This window comes from Hesperophylax consimilis, chromosome 8 (assembly GCF_061612785.1).
Source record: "Hesperophylax consimilis isolate HC1 chromosome 8, BYU_Hcon_1.0, whole genome shotgun sequence".
Lineage (NCBI taxonomy): Eukaryota > Metazoa > Arthropoda > Insecta > Trichoptera > Limnephilidae > Hesperophylax > Hesperophylax consimilis.
The window spans coordinates 6,902,427-6,922,305 of NC_142843.1; the positions used below are offsets into that span (position 1 = coordinate 6,902,427).

At 36.8% G+C, this 19,879-nt stretch overlaps 1 protein-coding gene across 1 annotated transcript; it reads left to right on the top strand.

Moving 5' to 3' along the window:
• Nucleotides 1-11,297: 11,297 nt before the first annotated feature.
• LOC149421492 (gustatory receptor for sugar taste 64a-like) lies at nt 11,298-11,699 on the top strand. The gene has a single exon (XM_089634713.1). It carries the CDS (start codon nt 11,298-11,300, stop codon nt 11,697-11,699), a length of 402 nt encoding a protein of 133 aa, XP_089490839.1.
• Nucleotides 11,700-19,879: the final 8,180 nt, after the last annotated feature.

The window sequence follows — 19,879 nt, forward strand, 5'->3', positions numbered from 1 at the left end:
GGTGTTATATTTCACGATTGTGGCGTCGCGTGTTACGAGAAAACGATTTGTTCGCCAGTTCATAATTTACGATATCTTTGCAAATTCAATTAATCAGAATTTTGCTTAAGTGTTTCTTTGTTAAATGCGAACGCTGTAAGTAGCTTTGGGTTGTTATTGATATCATAATGGAAATTAATTTCAAAAGATTTATTATCGTCGCTCTACCCACTGGTGTGATTGGTGTCGTATATGTACATTCACCATGTTATTTAATTACTACCATTCCTCAAAATATTAATATTAAAATATATGAAACTGCTTATTGCGGCTTAAAGCCAATAAATTCAACTAGGTTTCACCTCCTATCCAATATGTTTAGATTCTATAAATAAGGCACATTATGAAAAGCGATCTCTCAAAACGTTTTTGCAAAATGGTAATAAATGCCAGAAAACCACTACAGTGCCTACTCAACTGAAAATAAATATTTTCTTCTGCTTATCACTACCATTAACTAATGTATAAGAATCACGATAAGGGTTATCGCAAATATATAAATATATAATATATGATGGGCCGGACATGTGCACCGAATGCCAAGCACACGTGTACCAAAGAAGGTTCTAACAGGACACCCGGGAGGCAAACGAAAGGCGGGCAGACCTAGGCTGAGATGGGAGGACGATGTCAGGAAAGATGCCAGAGGACTACTCCATGTTGCAGATTGGAAGACGACGGCCGAGGACAGAGGGCGGTGGAGGCTCATGTTAAAGGAGGCCAAGGCTCGAAATGGGCTGTAGCGCCATTGAAGAAGAAGAAGATATAAATATATTGAGTACAGCACGTTACAAACTTGCTTTCCGATTTCATAATGGAAAATTCCTGTGAAAAAAAGGTTTTCAAGATAATATTATTGATTGACAATGCAAAGTCATTTGATTCAATTGAGCACAATAAATAAATTCCAACAAGTCGTTCCAACATTGTCCAATTACATATATGTATGTCTAAACAATCCTTCGTCCTGCTGATTACCCTACATCCCTGCTATATGTTCTACACAGTGGAGCTATCCCAGCTCATTTAAATGTAATTATTGTCAGTCACTCAAACAATTCTTGGTATTGCTCGAAGCTGGAATCGTTGGAAATTTCAATATTAAGCGTTGTCTTTCAAAAGGATTATTACCACAATAGGCATTGTTTGAATCTATTTTGCATAGATTTTATAACACGATAGATATTATCGACTGCAGATTAAAATCCCTCCAACCGTGCTCTCTGGCACGAATGGTGTTAGGTAAAAATATAAATATAAAACCTTGTCTTGTAAACATATCTTTACCTTTAATAAAAAATAACAAAGTATCTGTGGAAATGTTGTTTTTGGTAAAGAATGAATGCTAAACTTTGAAAAGACTAACAAACACTCCCAACATCCGATCGAGCTGAAACTCGGAAAATAGCTCTTGTCGATTACAATGCATTTTATCAATGGTGGCAATCACGTAGAATGTGAATCTAATGACATTACAGCAGTTAATATACGAAATAAATGTCGGTCCTACCTGATCGCCATTTGGTGAGATCGGTAGCGTTGTTGACTCCATTTCCTGGGCACGAAGGTTCAATCCTCAGTCAAACCAGACATTATGTTTTTCAATAAGACATTTTAAAATACATGTAATATTATCTAATTATTTTTTTAACCAATAAACGAAATATGATTAGATGTTCTAAAATCTCAACGTATTTTAAGAATTATCTTTTACCCTACCCTATTCACGAATACAAAATTTTTTACCGAAATATTTTTTCTATTGAAAATTTGACGTCTTGCCTAATTGTTAATCTTACTCGATATTATCCGATTTTTATTTTATTTTTTTTATATATTAACTCCACACAGGAGGCCCTGAAGAAAATAATTTCCCTCAGGGCCTATGTCATCTTTGGGGATGCCATGTGGAGGGTCTTTTTGTATAGAGGAAGGAGTGAACATGGGTCTTGAAGAGTCCCATGTTGTAGGAGGGAGGAAACACATAGGCCGGCAGTTCGTTCCACAGCCGAGCTGTTGAACTTAAGAACGAATCGTAGAAGCGACTCGTTCTCATGTGACAAGTGTCAACTGTGTGCAAATGTTGGGCGCGCGTTTGGCGTGTATCCCGACTACGCACCGGTGCCGAAGGGATCAATGACGCTAGTTCCTCAGAGCATCTCCCATTGTAATACCGATAGAACAAGGACAGCATACCTACCTGACGCCTGTGCTCTAAAGATTGCAGTCCGTCTGTTAAGATTGGGGAATCTATCAAACGGACCGCCCGTTTTTGCACAGAGTCTAGGGTTTTTTTCAGGTATTTAGGGGCTCCGGACCAGAGATGGCTGCCAAATTCGACAGTAGGGCGCACTTGCGATTTGTACAGGGTCAGCAGTTGTGTATTATTAAAGTATCTGCGGGCCCTGTACAGTACGCCCAGCTTCTGAGAGACCAACTTTACTCTGGCTTCGATGGAGCCCCCGTACCTGAGCTGGTCACTTACAGTTATACCAAGCATATCAATGGAAGGCCTGTTCGGAAGATTGCTTCCGTTGAAGGAGACTAGATTATCATTTGGATCCCTTTTAGACGTAATCAGACAGGATTGGGTCTTTGAAACATTAAATTCGACGAGATTATTTTTACCCCAGGAGTAAAGTAACGTAATCAGACAGGATTGGGTCTTTGAAACATTAAATTCGACGAGATTATTTTTACCCCAGGAGGAAATACTCTCGAGATAACCGTCCATTCTCTGCTTCAAAGCCCTCCGAACCGTTGGAGTTTGTGTGCCCTTTAGGGGCTGAACTGTACTGTCATCCGCGTAACAATGAATCGGTGCACATGTCAAAAGGTCATTGATGTGCAACAAAAACAAAGTCGGAGACAGAACCGATCCCTGTGGGACGCCAGCATTTATGGAGTGCGAGGAAGAGGTGAAACCGTCAGCAACCGCCTGAATCGACCTATCCTTTAAAAAGTCAGCAATCCACGTAATCCACAGGGATGCGGGAAGTTCGTAAGAATGCAATTTTTTGACAAGTCCTCGGTGCCAGACCCGGTCAAAGGCCTTGGATATGTCTAGTGCGACCGTTTGGGTCTCACCGTGACGTTTCAGGCACCGCCCCCAAACATGCGTCACATACGCAAGAAGATCACCGCACGAGCGATTCCGCCGGAATCCGTATTGACGGTCGTTGATAATTTTGTTCTTCTCGAGGTATGTGAGCAGTTTGTCGTTGATCACACGTTCCATCACTTTGGACAGAACTGATGTGATCGCTATGGGGCGGTAGTTGGCCGGGTTGGAGCGGTCACCTTTCTTGGGAATAGGGTGAATGACCGCTTTTTTCCAACCAGAGGGCACAGTGCCACACTTCAGGGACATTTTGAAGAGCTTTGTCAAAACTGGAACTATTTCCGCAGCACACCTCTGCAATACCAGGGCAGGTATTCCATCAGGTCCAATAGCTTTGTTTACATCGAGCCCCCGTATGACGTGGAGTACATCCCGATGCCGGATCCTCAGCTTTTTCATATAGAAGCTGCAGTGAGGAACCGACGGCGGAACAGCACCTCCGTCGTCGAGGGTCGAGTTTTCCGCAAAAATTTTACCTAATAGGTTAGCCTTTTCGGTGGCGGTGTTTGCTAGTGAGCCGTCAGGTCTGGTAAGAGGTGGCAAACTGGGTTTGCAAAAATTTTGACCTATTGAGCCCGCAAGCGACCAGAATGCTCTGCTGCCATGCGGGCAGGCAGCCAGCTTTTTGCTGATCTGTTAATCTCTTAAATATAATGCTAATACGAGTTAAAAATATTCGTGACAACCTCAAAGTTCCAGTCAAAAGAAGATAGATTTGATAGATTTCATGACGCCAGAGCTCACTGGTCAAGCTTATTTCAGATATCTCACACAGATAGAGTTAACTATTATTATTTTTTCAATATTTAACTTCGAATTAATGGTCTAGGAGAGACGCAAAATTAATTAAAACACGGATTTTAATTGGAATTCAATTATTTGGTTAACTAAAATCCCACATCAAGCAGTCACTTCTAGGTGAGGTACAGCCATAAACATTTGGAAAACTTGTTAAATATACCTTTCCGATTTTTGACAAACTTCTTTAGTGCTTTAATGTTAGTTTATAACGAAGAATACAAATATATAAATGAATACATATTTTTAAAATAACTTTTTTTACTTTTGAAGATAATACTAACAAATCTAAAAAAAAAGATTACGTACTGAACTGTATATGTATAAAAATATTATATTTTCATTTAGACTTTTATAAAAGTATCCAATATAAATAAAAATCTGATAAGTTTATCCGAGACACTATCTAGGTTTTAAACAAATAACTTTGTGATCATTCAAATAGGTAGCTCCCAAAAATAGGGTAAAATTTTTTTTACAACATAATATTATCATTCTGAATTTGAAATATGAGATCGACAAAAATGACATATTATAATTAGTTCCATTCTCAGTTGAGACCGTTGCCTTTTATTCTTCTGTGTCTTGTTCTGTTTAACGTTTTGTCTAGATTTTCTAGTATTATCTACTGCGTCACAATATATATATTTTAGAATTCAGTTCAGATAATAGATCGATAGTTTGTTTATCAATGGTTAACCTTACTTAAAAAATGCTAGAAAGATAAGTCGAATGTAAATAGAGAATCTGTTGTATAAATTATATTTATAATTTATCGAAAATTCTAATTTCGATTATCTGTGCCTGAAATGTTAGTTATTCCTGCAAGAAATTTTTCATGTTCAATGAATTGAAATTTATTTTTAATTGAGTCAGTTCCAAAATTGGTCAACCCAACCCAATTCATAAGAAACAGTTATATGTGTAGCGATCGACGCTCTTAGAATATGTACCAGCTACCTACTGCCTACGAGCACCTACTTGCGACGTCCGAGCAAACTACCTACGTCAATACAATTGCGTGTTTGACTAGGTACATTACGCGCATCCGTCTGAAAGTTCTAGGCAACTGCCTAAGCATAATTTTAGCAGTAAGTATAAATAGGCCCAACGCAGCGAGTCAGTCAGTCAATCATCAGTCAGCCAACAATTAACCAGTCTCGCGAGTGACCAACCTTGCGCCTCTGCTGCGCACAGGACCATACATCCGGCTCTGCACGGTTCAACCATGGACTCGTACGGGATCATTACAGCGCCCTGGTTTTAAGATCCCTGGACAGCTCTACATCAACGCGCCTAGACCCTGCGGCATCCTCGCCGGTCTGCGCATCGGCTCGCGACATCCTCTCCGTCCTGCATCTCCCGTTCAACCACCGACAGGTCCATCGTATCTTTGGCTACCTTGTTCAGCACTGGAGCACCCGGAAGACCCATGGTCTTCAACAATTCCTGACACATCCACGAGTCCGGTCTAAACGCGCCATTGCCAACTACCGCCTAGACCACTTCACCGCCTGCATGTCATCGCCATCGGTCCCGAAGTCATCTTCCATGCTGTATCCTGACTCAATTAAAACACTGTGACCTTCAACGACTCTTTCATTAAGTGTCTTCGCTACCTGATCGCCAAATTTGTATCTCAATACAACTGGGTTTTAATACACAGATAGAAACTGAGACCATCGGAATGCTTTCAGCGATGACTTCAGATTGGAGCACATTGTGCGTCAGCGCGCCATACGATACAGCAAATGACGCAAGCGACTGCTGCAGCAGTGGCCTGTTCAGTCGGTCAGTTCAGTACGTATCCAGCTCTAGTCAGTTCAGTATGTATCCAGCAGGAATCGGCCAGCTTTTAGGTTGTCAGAATCAGTGGATATTTCCATCGGCAGCACCAGGAATTGGCCAGCCTTTAGGTGATCAGCAGCAGTGGACAGCAGCAGGAATTGGCCAGCCTTTAGGTGTCAGAATAGGTGGCTAGCAGTCAGTAGCAAGCAGGACGTCAGCGGTGGCATGGTCATTTGATTATAAGGGCCGACACACGGAGACGTCATACTATTTTCTAAATTACAAATGTAGATCTAAGGAAAAAAACTGTACAGCGCCCTTGAGGTGATTTTTCACAAAAACGGCGCTCTACAAATTATCCAATTATTATTATTATTATTATTATTATTGTAATTTCTTGAGATTATCAAGACATCATCATGATTCGCGTTTGATATAATGCCTGAAATGTACAGAAAATTTTATTTTAGTTTCAGACAACAAATAAAGTTTAAAATAAAGCTTCCCCCGTCGTGAATCTCTAAATAGTTTAAAATAAAGTCTCTATCCGCGTCTGTCTGTTTGTGCACTTAGTTCTTCTAAACTAAGCAACGGATTTTGATTTTTCACTATCATTTAGAGAACTTCTTCCGAAAGGTGTATATCTATAATACAAGGATATTATACATATAGAAATTAGAGAAAAGTCGAGCAACATCGGGTATACGTCATTTAGTATTAATATACACCTCTATATTCCCCAGTCGTTACAACAAAACTTAAAGCTTTCTTAGAACGTATCGTAAGCTGTTGCAGAAAATTTGCATAAAGGGGTACTGTCTTGCAACGCTAAATAGTTTACGGTCCATGGAAAATTTTAATAATGTAAGTGCAGCTTGCCAACATTTCGCACACTTCGGAAGGAGTTGATAAAAGATTTATGAACACTTCTTACATTAAGGATCCATCGAAGCCAGTCAAGTTAGCCTCACAGAAACTGGCGTTCTGTAAAGGGCCAGTAGATATTTTAATAGTACATAACGGCTGACCCAGTACATATCGCAAGTGCCCCCTATTTTTTTATTTGGCAGCCACCTCTGGTCTAGAGCCCCAAAATACCTTTAAAAAATTCTGGACTCTGAGCAAAAACGGGCGGGCCGTTTGATGAATTAATAAACGGATTGGAATCTTTACAGCACAGGCGTCAGGTGGGCATGCCGACCTTGTTCTACCGGTTTTACAACGGAAGATGCTCCAAGGAACAAGCGTCATTGATCCCTTTGGCACCGATGCATTTTTAAGAAACACGTTAAAAGCGTGCCTTTTTAGTATGGTATGAATTAAAGCTTAAATATGAACCAGAAAATCTACTTTTCCACCGCTCTCGTACGTTTAGCTTCACTAATCATGAAAATATATTTTTCTATATGAAATTTTTGGCTTAACCGCACTCTTTCCAATTCATCATTTCCACCATGAGCTATCGAGCGTTGTATATATATGTTGTATAAATATCATTTTCGTAATTTCAGATTAATTATTTCAATATATTTTTCAACAATATCTTTGTGTTGGAAAGGGGTGTGCAAAGTGAAAAGATATGAAAGCTGGATAAAAAGATACATTGCATTGATGGAATCTTAGAAACATGTTAATTAAGCCTCAAACATAGCATTTGAGAGGGTATTCCATAAGTTAAGAGGAATGGTGTTTGCAAACACCGCTTATTCTACATGTCCATTATATTATCGCTAATCGTACGTTCTCAGACACGAAAACTACTTGATTTTCATTCCAGAGGAATTTCTACATTTGTAAATGTTTAATCCATTCAATTCGAATTCAGATAAATTTGGACTTACCACCCCCATAACTAACACACTGTTTTTCGGTTTATCTCTTCCGTTGGTAAAATTGTGTTAAACAGTACATCAAAAAACTTTTTTCTAACGAACTAGCTACTACGCCGTTTCTCCGCCGGGCTAGGCAGAGAGGACGGACCGCCAAACAACATGGTGTTAGCACACACTCGTTGCCTCATTCATATTCATATATTGTCTCACAGGTGCTCTTCTGTTATCCCGACCCAAGTATCTGGTTCACTTGATCGTACCATGTCTTCCTCGGGCGTCCTTGACTTATTCTATCATTTACATTCGTGTCATATACCTTACACCCCTTTCTTCGGTCATTCGCTCTACATGCCTAAACCATCTAAGCGTCTCTTTCCGGTTTCATCAGTTTGGTATTCTTTTCTAATCTGCACCATTCTCACACGATCATACATGGTTCTACCACACACACATCGCAGGGATCTCATTTCTTTAGCATTGAGACTACATTTGTCCCTATTTTTCCAATTCCATCCCTCAGTGCCATATCAAGCACCAGCACTCAACCCTAACTTCGCTTTTTTGTACATATTTTTGTGAGCGCTGATCGATCCTCGATTAATTCAGTTTTTTTGCATTTACCTTTTTTTCAATATCTCTATCAGCCATTTTGTTTCTCGCAAACATATGTACTTTCAAAATATACAAACTCGCTTATCTTCTTAAAGTATTGCACACTGTTTTCGTACACTCCCTTTCAAACACAATGACTGTAAACTTACTTACATTCATCATTTACTCATTCTTCACACATACTTCGTGCATCCTAAACACGTGGGCCTGTAGATCTTCCAAACTGATAGAAATCAGCATCATCAGCATACAACAGGGTTTTCAATTATTTAGCATTATTCTTATTTGAGCCATTCCAATATCCGACACGTGCTCTACTACCGAAGCAAACTAAATGTAAAAGTAAAGAAAATATTAAAGCTTGTAGCTTCGATTACATCAGCTCCCTCCTCGGAGTGGTGTGAGCTTAGGGCGGGTATTTTGTAGACAGGCGAGGAAATACACTTGCAAGGGTTTAAGTCTGGGATACCCCCGACGCAACAGGGTAGCAGACAGAGCTGAATAAGTATTTCAGACATCTCAGTTTTCCAATCTCACATTATGAGTATATAATTTGAACCTTTTGGTCGTTTTTGCATTGGTGTCATAAAACTGATGAAATGGATTTGTAAGATTGTATTGATCGAGAATATTCATGTGAATATTAAAGGAGTATTGTATATAAAATTCTACGTACTAGAAAATCATGATACCAAAAAAAACAGTCTTTACTAGCTCCTAATATAGTCACGGCTCCCTAAAGGATTCAACTTACTATTATTATTATTGTCATTCTATTCTGTTTTATGTACAATTCATCTGTGTTTTTGTTTTTTTTTGTTGTTGTTTTGTTTTTGTTCATATTTTTATACTGTACCTATATGGAATGTGTGGGACTGCATTAATCTCCCCATATACCGTAATTTATTTATTTATTTATTTACGCCCTAATGGGCTTTTACAAAAGTAGTTAACAATTAATACAGTTGTGTTACATAGTTTAAAATAAATTATGATTTTTGATTAAATTAAGGTAAATTCAAATTAATAGTGTGGATTACGGAAAGCTAAATATGTATTAAGGAACATATACATATAAAAACAAAAGTGTATTCACTATGGAGTTGTGAATTCATACATCTCAGTAAAATGATTAAAAAGATTTCGTTTTATAACTAATACGGAATCTTTAAACATGTCTACAATATTCCCAAATTTATTTGCCAAAATGATGTAGTCTATTTATAGGTGTATGAGCTTCATAGTTGGTTTTAAAATTGTCACAGAAAAATGTAGCACTTTGCCTCGTATTTCTAGTCGGTACGCAAAATTTTATTTTGGCGAGAATTTCAGGGTTGTCAATGGAATTATTAATAATTTTATTTAAAAGTACAAGATCAGAGATGATCCGCCTATCTGAAAGCGTTATTAAGTTTAGTTGTTTCATCAAAAGAACATAGTTAATATTTTGAATTGGAATATTCAGTTTAAAGTTAATAAATCTTAGAAATTTGTTCTGTAAATGTAATAAACACTTATTATTAATATTGATAATATAAACTAGCTTATAGGGGCAACTTTTAGAATCTTGGAATATGAATCTTGGAATAATTATTGATAATAACATCAAATGGAAAAGTCAAATAAATTCCACAGTAGACAGAATGAGAAAACTGATCTATATATTTTTTAGACTAAGAAATACTGTATCATTAAAAATACTAAAAGATATTTATTATGCACTGGCGCACTCTGTCCTACAATATGGAATCGTGGCTTGGGGGGGTGCATATAAATCATCCCTACTCCCATTGGAAACTATTAAAAAAATACTAATAAAAATCACCTTAAAAAAGCCATATTACTACCCAACTATAAATGTTTTTCAAGATTTCCCGGTTCCCCCACTTATTATAAAAATTTATGACAAAATTGCACTCCTACAAATACATAAAGATTTCTTTAGTAAAAATAATTTACCACAATTGAATATTAGCAAAAGAATAATATCTGTTGGAGGACTAACCGTGCCTCTAGCACGAACCACAACAGCACAGCATCACTATATATTCAAGGGTGTAAAATTATTTAATAAATTACCCCTTGATATACGATCGGAAGAAAACTATGAAAAATATTAAAAAAAAATTAAATTAAAATACTCTTGTACCACCTCATAACTTTACTTATTGTTTAGAAATATGTTTTTGCCTTTTAAATTCTTTGAATCATTTATTAACTAACCTATATTTTTATTACTTTTATTGTTATTTTTGTGTTATTTTTTGTTTTATTACTAATATTTTTTGTTTAATTTAAACAAATGTTAAAATATTTTTGTTGTCCTCTCCTAAACACAAGCAGCTGCTTTATTAGGAGAGTGGTTGAAATATTGGTGTTTATATTGTTAAAAAATTGTAACATTGTTTATATGTTTCAATAAAAAAAATTTAAAAAAATCCATGAATTGCCAATAGTTAAATATTAATAAAAATCAACCATTTCTATATATTTTTAAATATATATACATTTATTTATAAGGATAATATCAAATAAGGATATATATGTTGTTTAAGCTGTGGACCTTTTATAACACAATCAATTATTCATTGGCAATGAATTTATAAGGGTATAAGGGTACTTACGGATGTAGAGGAACATTCACTTGTTGGGATTCACTGATTCACTTGGATTCCACTGTAATTTTGGTTTTAGCGAAATATTATTTATTGCGATGCGTTAAGATGATTTTGATTGTTTCTTGCGATAAGATACGTTATGGGTAATGATGTTCCCTTCGCGTCACGGCGGTTGGTTTTGCACTGACTGATTCCCGGACAAAGAGGAGAGGTATGAAGGAGAGGAAAACGGGGTTCAGGAACAAAATTCATTGCCATAAACAATTCGCAATTACACGACAATTAGCCATTATTTGGCGTAAACATGCTCCCCGCCTTGACAGAATGGTCAAAACAAACCAACATACGATAGCAAAAACAAAATAAATAACTGCTATAGAATAACATGGTGTTTTCATTGTTCAAGACGTGTGTCTATTGCGAGTAAAAAAAATATAATAATGTAAAAAAATAAGAAATAAAGTAATTAGAAAAATAACAATCAGATGTATGTGTGCATACTTCGTGTTTTGGCCTTTCCTGATAGACATCGTGTACTTCATCTATTCGTCCAGCTTCCTCGTGGGGCGGTTTCTCATAGTGTCATTGACGGCCGCCCGCCTGAACACCGCCACCAGACAACCCAAGGCACTCCTTCTAGCCGTGTCTTCGAGCCACTACTGCGTTGAGGTGCAAAGATTCCTGGACCAGGTGAATACAGACAAAATAGCGTTTACGGGACTCAACCTATTCGGCATTACCAGAGGACTCATTTTAAAGCTCGCAGGAACGGTGGTCACCTACGAGCTGGTACTGCTGCAGTTCAACGCCCCTACACTAAGTCGGTATGCAAACATCACCATCTCTGCCAAGGACATCGAGAATAAAATGACAGTCAATGCAATTGTCTAGAAATGTTTTGTAAAGGACGTTTTACACGATGCTTTTTTTTCCGTGCAGTTTCCATGTGGGTCGAATTTTCATATGGATTTGGGATGGAAAAAAGGAGTTCTATTTTGATATTTACCGATTTTCGGATAATGTAAGATTACGTGGGACATTATTTGACGCCTGTTATCTATCATTGTATTATGTAACTGCATTATGTGGTAATGCATGTTTAGTCCGTTTTATATTTAAAATGTTGAAAAAAATACCATAAAAATGCGTAATTTCGATGGCAACGGCAAAGGCAAATTACAGATGCTTTAACGAAGTGATCCATGGTTCTTTTTGGCAATTTACTACCGTTCAAAATGTTATTTCTTCTCTAATGACAACTATCTGCATGAAATTGTTAGAAAAAATATAATAATGTAAAAAAATAAGAAATAAAGTAATTAGAAAAATAACAATCAGATGTATGTGTGCATACTTCTAAAATAACTAGGCTAACTAATGAAAAATAAATGCTTATTGATTTGGTAAAGGGCAAACCTTTACCACAGGACGCTTGTAAGATCCTGCCTTGGTTCGGACAAGTACCACTCGAACAATACCATCCTTGCCTGGATAAACTTCATCTATAATACCTAATGGCCAGTGCAGAGGTGGTGCGTTGTCAGCCTTTAATAGCGTACCCTTTTGTACAGGATTAACTGGAGTTTTCCATTTTAACCTAGTTTGTAAAGAATTCAAGTACTCTATCTTCCAACGTCTCCAACAGTTCTGAACCATGTGATCTAACATAGATTTTCTTTTAAGTAATCCGACTGGTTCTTGGGACACGTCTGCAGAAGGCAATGCAGTTAAATAGGTTAATGTGAGGAAATGCGCTGGGGTAAGTGCCAACGGTTCCAATGGATCAGAACTCAATTGAGACAGAGGACGAAAGTTTAATAAAGCTTCAATCTGAGCTAAGATAGTGGATAATTCTTCGTAGATAAGGAGCTGCTCTCCTATTACTCGGTATAAGTGTGTTTTCACACTTCGGACATTGGCTTCCCAACTACCACTGAAATGAGGGGCACTAGGTGCGTTTAATTTCCAGTGGACTCGATATTCTGATAGGGTATGTGAAAATGCGTCTTTAAATTGTTCAGAACTCAGTAAATGATACAAATCATCTAAATATGATTTGGCACCGATGAAAGCAATTCCATTATCCGAATATAATGTACTGCAAAGTCTTCGTCGTAAAATAAAACGTTTAAAGGCGTTTAGAAAGCAATCTGTGCTGAGATCAGAAACAAGTTCAATATGCACGGCTTTAGTGACGGGATATATGAATAAACCTATGTAAGCCTTTAAGCGACGAGTTCCTCTTTGTTGATTCATTGTGATTGCGATAGGTGCTGCATGGTCTACGCCCGTATGTAAAAATGATTTTGATTGTTTCACCCGGCACTCAGGCAAGTCTCCCATAATCGGAAAATTGGCTTTTGGGTTGGTTTTGAAGCAGGTGTTGCACAGGTGTACACGTTTTCTAATCAAGTTTCTAGCGGAAAGTATCCAATATTTTTGACGTAGCAAAGATATTAAAAGCTGTGGTCCAGCATGTAGATATTTCTCATGGTGATAATCGATGAGGATGGTCGTGACGTGTTCCTTACTTGGCAACAAGATCGGATGTTGAGAATTGTAGTTCAGATCAGAATTTTTCAATCTGCCTCCAACACGAATAAGAATAATGTCTAAAAATAGTCTTAATTTTCTTAATGCAGGGGCTAAGTAACGTTGCTTTTGTAAATTCTTTAGGTCATTCTCAAAATGAACTACTTGTACATCACATAGTATGGCCCTCTCAGCAACTTCTAAATGATTTGATGTTATTTTGAGTTTTTTGCGATGAGATACGATGAGTTGCGTTGCGTTTCGTTGCGTTGCGTTGCGTTTTATTGCGTTACGTTGCGGTGCGCTGCCATGCGATGTGATGCGATGCGATGCGTTGCGTTGCGTTGCGTTGCGGTGCGATATGATGCGTGTTGATGCGATGCGATGCGATGCGGTGCGATGTGATGCTTGTTGATGCGAAGCGATGCGATGCGGTGCGATGTGATTAATGTTGATGCGATGCGATGCGATGCGGTGCGATGTGATGCATGTTGTTGCGATGCGATGCGACGCGGTGCGATGTGATCCTTTTTCTAGCATCAAAAGATGACGTAAAGCTACTTGATAAGATTCTCCTTGCATTTTTGGAGGATCCTTAAATGGGATGTTAACTATACATCTACCTGACGGATCTCTGATGGTAGATTGAACATAAATTGCATCATGGACATTTTCTTCCGGTGATTGTGATTCACACTCTGTGACCTTTTCCAATTGACAGAATTTTGCAATAAGTTCTTCAACCGATGGTTCTGTCGTTGTGCAAAATGAGTTACCAAGGGAATAAGAACTTTCGATAGTAGGTGCATTTCCTATTATTATATATCCTAAGCTGGTCTCAATGGCACTTGGTAATAACCGTGTGCCTTTTACCTTACCGGGTAATATTATTTGGCCAAATAAATTGGCTCCGATGATTGCATCTATGACCCCTGGGGTGTGGAATTCGTCATCGGCAAGTGGTAATTCATTTAAATAAGATAAAGCGTTTAGATTTAGCGATGATGCTGGCAGCTGAGTTGTGATGCGATCTACGACCAAAGGTCTAATGGAGAAAGATACTTTATTGTTGTAACGAGACTCAAACCTCAAATTAGTGACTCCTTTAACGCGTTGAGCAACATCCCCTATTCCTCTAATCGTGGCGTGATTACGATTTGGGAATAAATGTAAGCCAAGGCGTTGGCAACATTCCGTTGTAATGAAATCGTTTTGCGATGCGCTATCGATTAGGACACGTATTTTCTGATAATTATTCCTAAAATCAAGAACATTAATGGATGCGGTCCCTAATAGTATGGTTTGATTCGGAGAAAAAACGTTTGCATCTCCATTATTCAGAGTGCACAATGTGACATTATCGGATAGATTTTCAGATTCACGCTCGGAATTTTCCGCTAAATCTTGCTCATTAGAGTGAGAAGAGTCGGATGCTGTTGTATTAAAATGTAATAGAGAGTGATGATTTTGATTACAATATTTGCATCGGTTTTCCGATTTACATTTATTAGCAAAGTGCATTTTACTAAGACAATTTCTGCATAGATTTTGTTTTTGAGCAATTTCAAATCTATTCTTAGGAGATGCTTTTAAAAATGTTGGGCATTTATAAATTGATGTATGATCTGATAGGTTACATACAGCGCACTCGTATTGTTTTATTTTACTGTTTGTTACACTAACAAATGCTTGGCTATATTGCTTCTTAAGTGAGTTTTTCTCCATGCGCTGTTGCGATTTACATTCCGGTAATGCAGATGTTCGCTGTAATATTTTTGCGTGCTCACGCAAAAAAATCACGAACTCTTCATATGAAGGTGTCTCAGATCTCCTTACTGACGATTCGAATGCCATAGCTGTTTCCTTATCTAATTTTTGAGTTCCTATATAAAGGAAGAAATATTGTAATAAATTCGGAATTTTTAATTGTTGTAACGCCGAAATTGACGAATGAAACTGATCTATAAACGCTTCTAAATTGGATGCTGTTGGAATAGTTATTTGTTTAATGTTTAAAATTTGATCGAAATAATACGCTGCGTGTGCTCGATTATCTTCATATTTCTCTATTAAAGCATTCCAAATAATTTCATAATTATCAGCTGTTGTTGGAATCCCAACACAAATATTTAATGCTTTATCAGACAATGAACCGACCAAATATTGTACTTTTTCTGCGTTAGAGAGATCTGTGTTTTCGTGAATAATATTTTTAAACGTTTCATAATAAATTTTCCAGTTCATTAAATTCCCATTAAAGCCGGGTAGCGTTAACTTTGGTAACTTTAGATTATGTTTTGGTTGGGTAGTAGATGACGACTGATTCATATTTTCACTATTCATTTGCCTGGCGGTTAGTTGAATAATGGCGTAAATTTCGTCAAATGATTGTTCCATTTGAAAATTGGGAATATATTCCGAATTTATTTTAAGGTTGAGCGTGTTTATTTTAATAACCATTTCTGAAAATTCCTTCCTAATCTCTGGTAACAATGTGGCGTTTGCGCAAAAAGTGTTTTTTGACGATGTCGTCTTCAAATTTTTCATGCTATCAAATATTCTCTGAGCTCTTGAAAAGAATGAATTTTGACGAGCTTCTAATAACTTAATTTCTCTATTAATTTCTACATTTGACGTTTCGTTAGTCATTTTTATGATAAATAATATAATAACAATAAATCGTTTAATTAAAATAAATAATGCGAGATCTTACTGTACAAAACTATCTACCCTACCCACATAAATAATTCGACACGTATTTAACGATGAAACACAATATCGTGGATAAATGCGTAAATACGTATTATAATTACGTGATGCGCTGGTTCATATCTCTACATAATAATGTATGTGGCTCGAATTGACCAAATGTTTAAGCTGTGGACCTTTTATAACACAATCAATTATTCATTGGCAATGAATTTATAAGGGTATAAGGGTACTTACGGATGTAGAGGAACATTCACTTGTTGGGATTCACTGATTCACTTGGATTCCACTGTAATTTTGGTTTTAGCGAAATATTATTTATTGCGATGCGTTAAGATGATTTTGATTGTTTCTTGCGATAAGATACGTTATGGGTAATGATGTTCCCTTCGCGTCACGGCGGTTGGTTTTGCACTGACTGATTCCCGGACAAAGAGGAGAGGTATGAAGGAGAGGAAAACGGGGTTCAGGAACAAAATTCATTGCCATAAACAATTCGCAATTACACGACAATTAGCCATTATTTGGCGTAAACATATGTATTTTTTGGTTTGACCAAGGATTGAATCTTCTTCCCCAGGGACTGGGTCTTAAGACAAAATGTATATAAAACTTAAACATCAAAATAATGGGTTGACTGAGGATTGAACTTTTTTTCCCAGGGACTAAATAAAAAGAAAGAATCGCGACATCACTTTAGCCAAATTCTGATTGGATGGGACCAAGATTTATTTCGTATAATAAATGCAGTAAGTTTTTACAATATCATCCAATTCCTGAGAAAAGCTCGTCTGTGCGTAAATAAATAAAAAAGCTGATGGAGCGCCCCTGAGGTGATATCTCGCAAAAGCGGCGCTATACAAATTGCCCAATATTATTATAATGCATTGTCATCGACACCAATTCTATATGCTAAGTTTCAGTTCGATCGGGTGTCGAGAAATGGTTAATTTCCACTTAATTCAATTATTTATTTACTCATTAATTCAAAAAAACAAATTCGAAATTCAATCAGAAGTATTTAAAAAAGCTGTCGAATTTGGTAATAAGCTTGTAGCAATCGAGCTTATAATAATTACTGGGTTTGCAAAAAATTATATCAACATTAAATTCGAAAAACGTGTTAAGTGATGCGGTCCTGTGCTTTTCTCTTGATAACTCCTGATTGCGGGGGGAAGCGCGCTTGGGCGAGAAGTAGGGCGCGGGTGGGGTGGTTGCGGGGGATGTTTGTGTTCACTTATAGGCGAGGAATTCAATATCTTCGGTTAAGACTCGGTATTTGAGTTGATGTATCTAGCCGCAAATCAAGATATTCATTAGCTACACCGCCAATCTAGAATGAATATCGTTTCCATCTTCCGAACTACACGTTCCATGTTTTAGGTTTAGCTTGCAGCTTAGCAAATTATTACGTACTTACTAAATTTTTTATTGGTAAATGGCAGCGCACTTACGTTGCGAAAAACTTTTATACTTGCACCATTTTATTAAATTTGAGGTTATGCCAGTGAGTAAATTTTAATAATGTTATTATTGTCGAATATAACATTTTCAAATATATATTTGATTTTTTTCCAGATGGATTTTAGTGTATTTCTAAAAAAAATTACTGTTATGATTATATCGGGATATAAAATAAATTATTTCAATAACAGAGCTTGCCGGTATAGTAACTACCTGATTTCTACAATGTATGTAATTACCGTCCAAATTTAAATCTTCAGTGAATTTAAAAAAAATGTATTGGTATCTCTGCAAGTTCTTCCTGATTTTTTGCATTGGGAAACGTCCTTGAATTACAAATATTGCTTAAACTGAAAAAGGTCTGACGGCAAGGCTCTCGACTAGCAAGTTAGAGGTCGCAGGTTCAAATCCCGGCGTGCGCAAGTAAATTTTATTTGATTAATTTGTAGGTTTTAACGAATGAATTAACACGTTTCCTGGTAAACTTTTACTATATTACCAATATATTTTCACATTATCGAAACACATTGTTTTCATGAAAATCATGAAATATTTTCGCAATTCGTCATCATATATTAATAATGCAAACTTACGTAATCCGATGTCGGAATATAATCGTAATTTACTCTTGTTACTAATAATGTAAAGAGATTCTTAATAAATTAGCAATACTCATTTTACTCTGTGTATGCTGAGTGAAACTTTAATTAACCATAGATATCCGAACAACATTACCATGAAATAGGATAATTTGTGATTTTCACAGACAAAGTTTTTAGGTGTTGAATTTGTAATGTGTAATGGTTCCTCCTATTTTAATCAGCCTTCCAGTAGTCCGTATGGTGTTCATCTTCCTAGAAGATAAAATAGTTTCAGGAAAGTCAAATGTTCTTTTGGGTATCAGTTAGTTAAAACGTATCTTTCTATTAAAGTAGGCTTCAACATTATGGGAAAAACCCTTTAAATCCGGTACCGGAAAGTGTAGTGCTAATCCGGCCTCCCAATTAAAAAAAAAATCGGTTTTACATACATTTCAATCAACTTAGTGTTATGGACCTTCCCGGTAATTAGAGCTCAATTCCAAAAAAATGGATGGATATTATGTAATGATATCAAGGATTTTTACGGATAACATAGTTGAATGCCCTCACGCCCTACATGATTTCCCTTTTGTTATCTTCTATTATGTTTAAACCATCTGCCTTATATGAGTCAGTCCCAATTCACTTTCTTGTTAATAATAATAATTGGATGACTAGTATAGCGCCGTTTTTGTGCAAAATCACCTCAAGGTTGTTTTCAATGTTTGGTTAATACTTTTTACTTTTCTACTTTCCACATAACTTTCAAACTTCACGGTTCCGTAGCAAGCGTTTAAAAAGAAGAAGATGATAGTTTGAAACAGAAATGTGTAAATATGAATGGAGCGCGAAAATATTCAGCTACATTTATGAATTAAAAGATGAGATGTTACATTTCAAGAAATGATATCCTTGGGACGTATGTGTGGTAAAACCATGTATGACTGTGTGAGAAATGTAGAGTGCAAGGCTGATGTAAGCGTATTGAGTAAGATCAAGAAAGGGACGCTTAGATGGTTTAGGCATGTAGAGCAAATGAACGAAGAAAGAAGTGTAAGTAGAATATATTATGCAAATGTGAATGGTAGCAGAAGTCGGGTACGCCCGAGGAAGACATGTCACGACCAAGTGAATCAGATACTTGAGTCGGGCTATGCCAAGAGTCACAATAATAGAAGAGTATGTATGAGACGATGTATTAATGTGAATGAGGCAAGGAGTGTGTGCCAAGACCAAGTTGTTTGCAAGTCCGTCCTCTCTGCCTACTCCTGAGGGAGAAACGGCATGATTGGTAGTTAGTACATTGAAACGGTTCCATGATAAGTCAATACATCGACAATTCAACACACCTTCAAAAAGTGATATAAAGTCATTAGAAACGAAGAAAAAATAATTTAAACCTAACCTAACCTACTTAACCCAGTTAATAAAGTTTTTGTTTCATCATTTTCCATGACTTTATATAACTTTTTAAAGATGTGATGAATTATCATTTTGATGATTTATCCGGTCACTCATTAAAAGATACACTGTGATTTTTTTCATACCCGTAACATGTTAAATAACTGAACAAAATGTATTTTTAATAATTTTCGGAGTATACTCTGCAATGTTGTTGCGCGGAGAAAATTTCATAGAGTTACCATTTCGGCTCCACAAATAATAATAATATTTGGCGAATTTATCACTTCAAAAAGCACCCCAAGAGCGCTGTACAATGTCTTAATATTACCTTCAAAACAACCATATATTTTCTTTGGAAGTTAAAAACTGAGTTCAAAATAT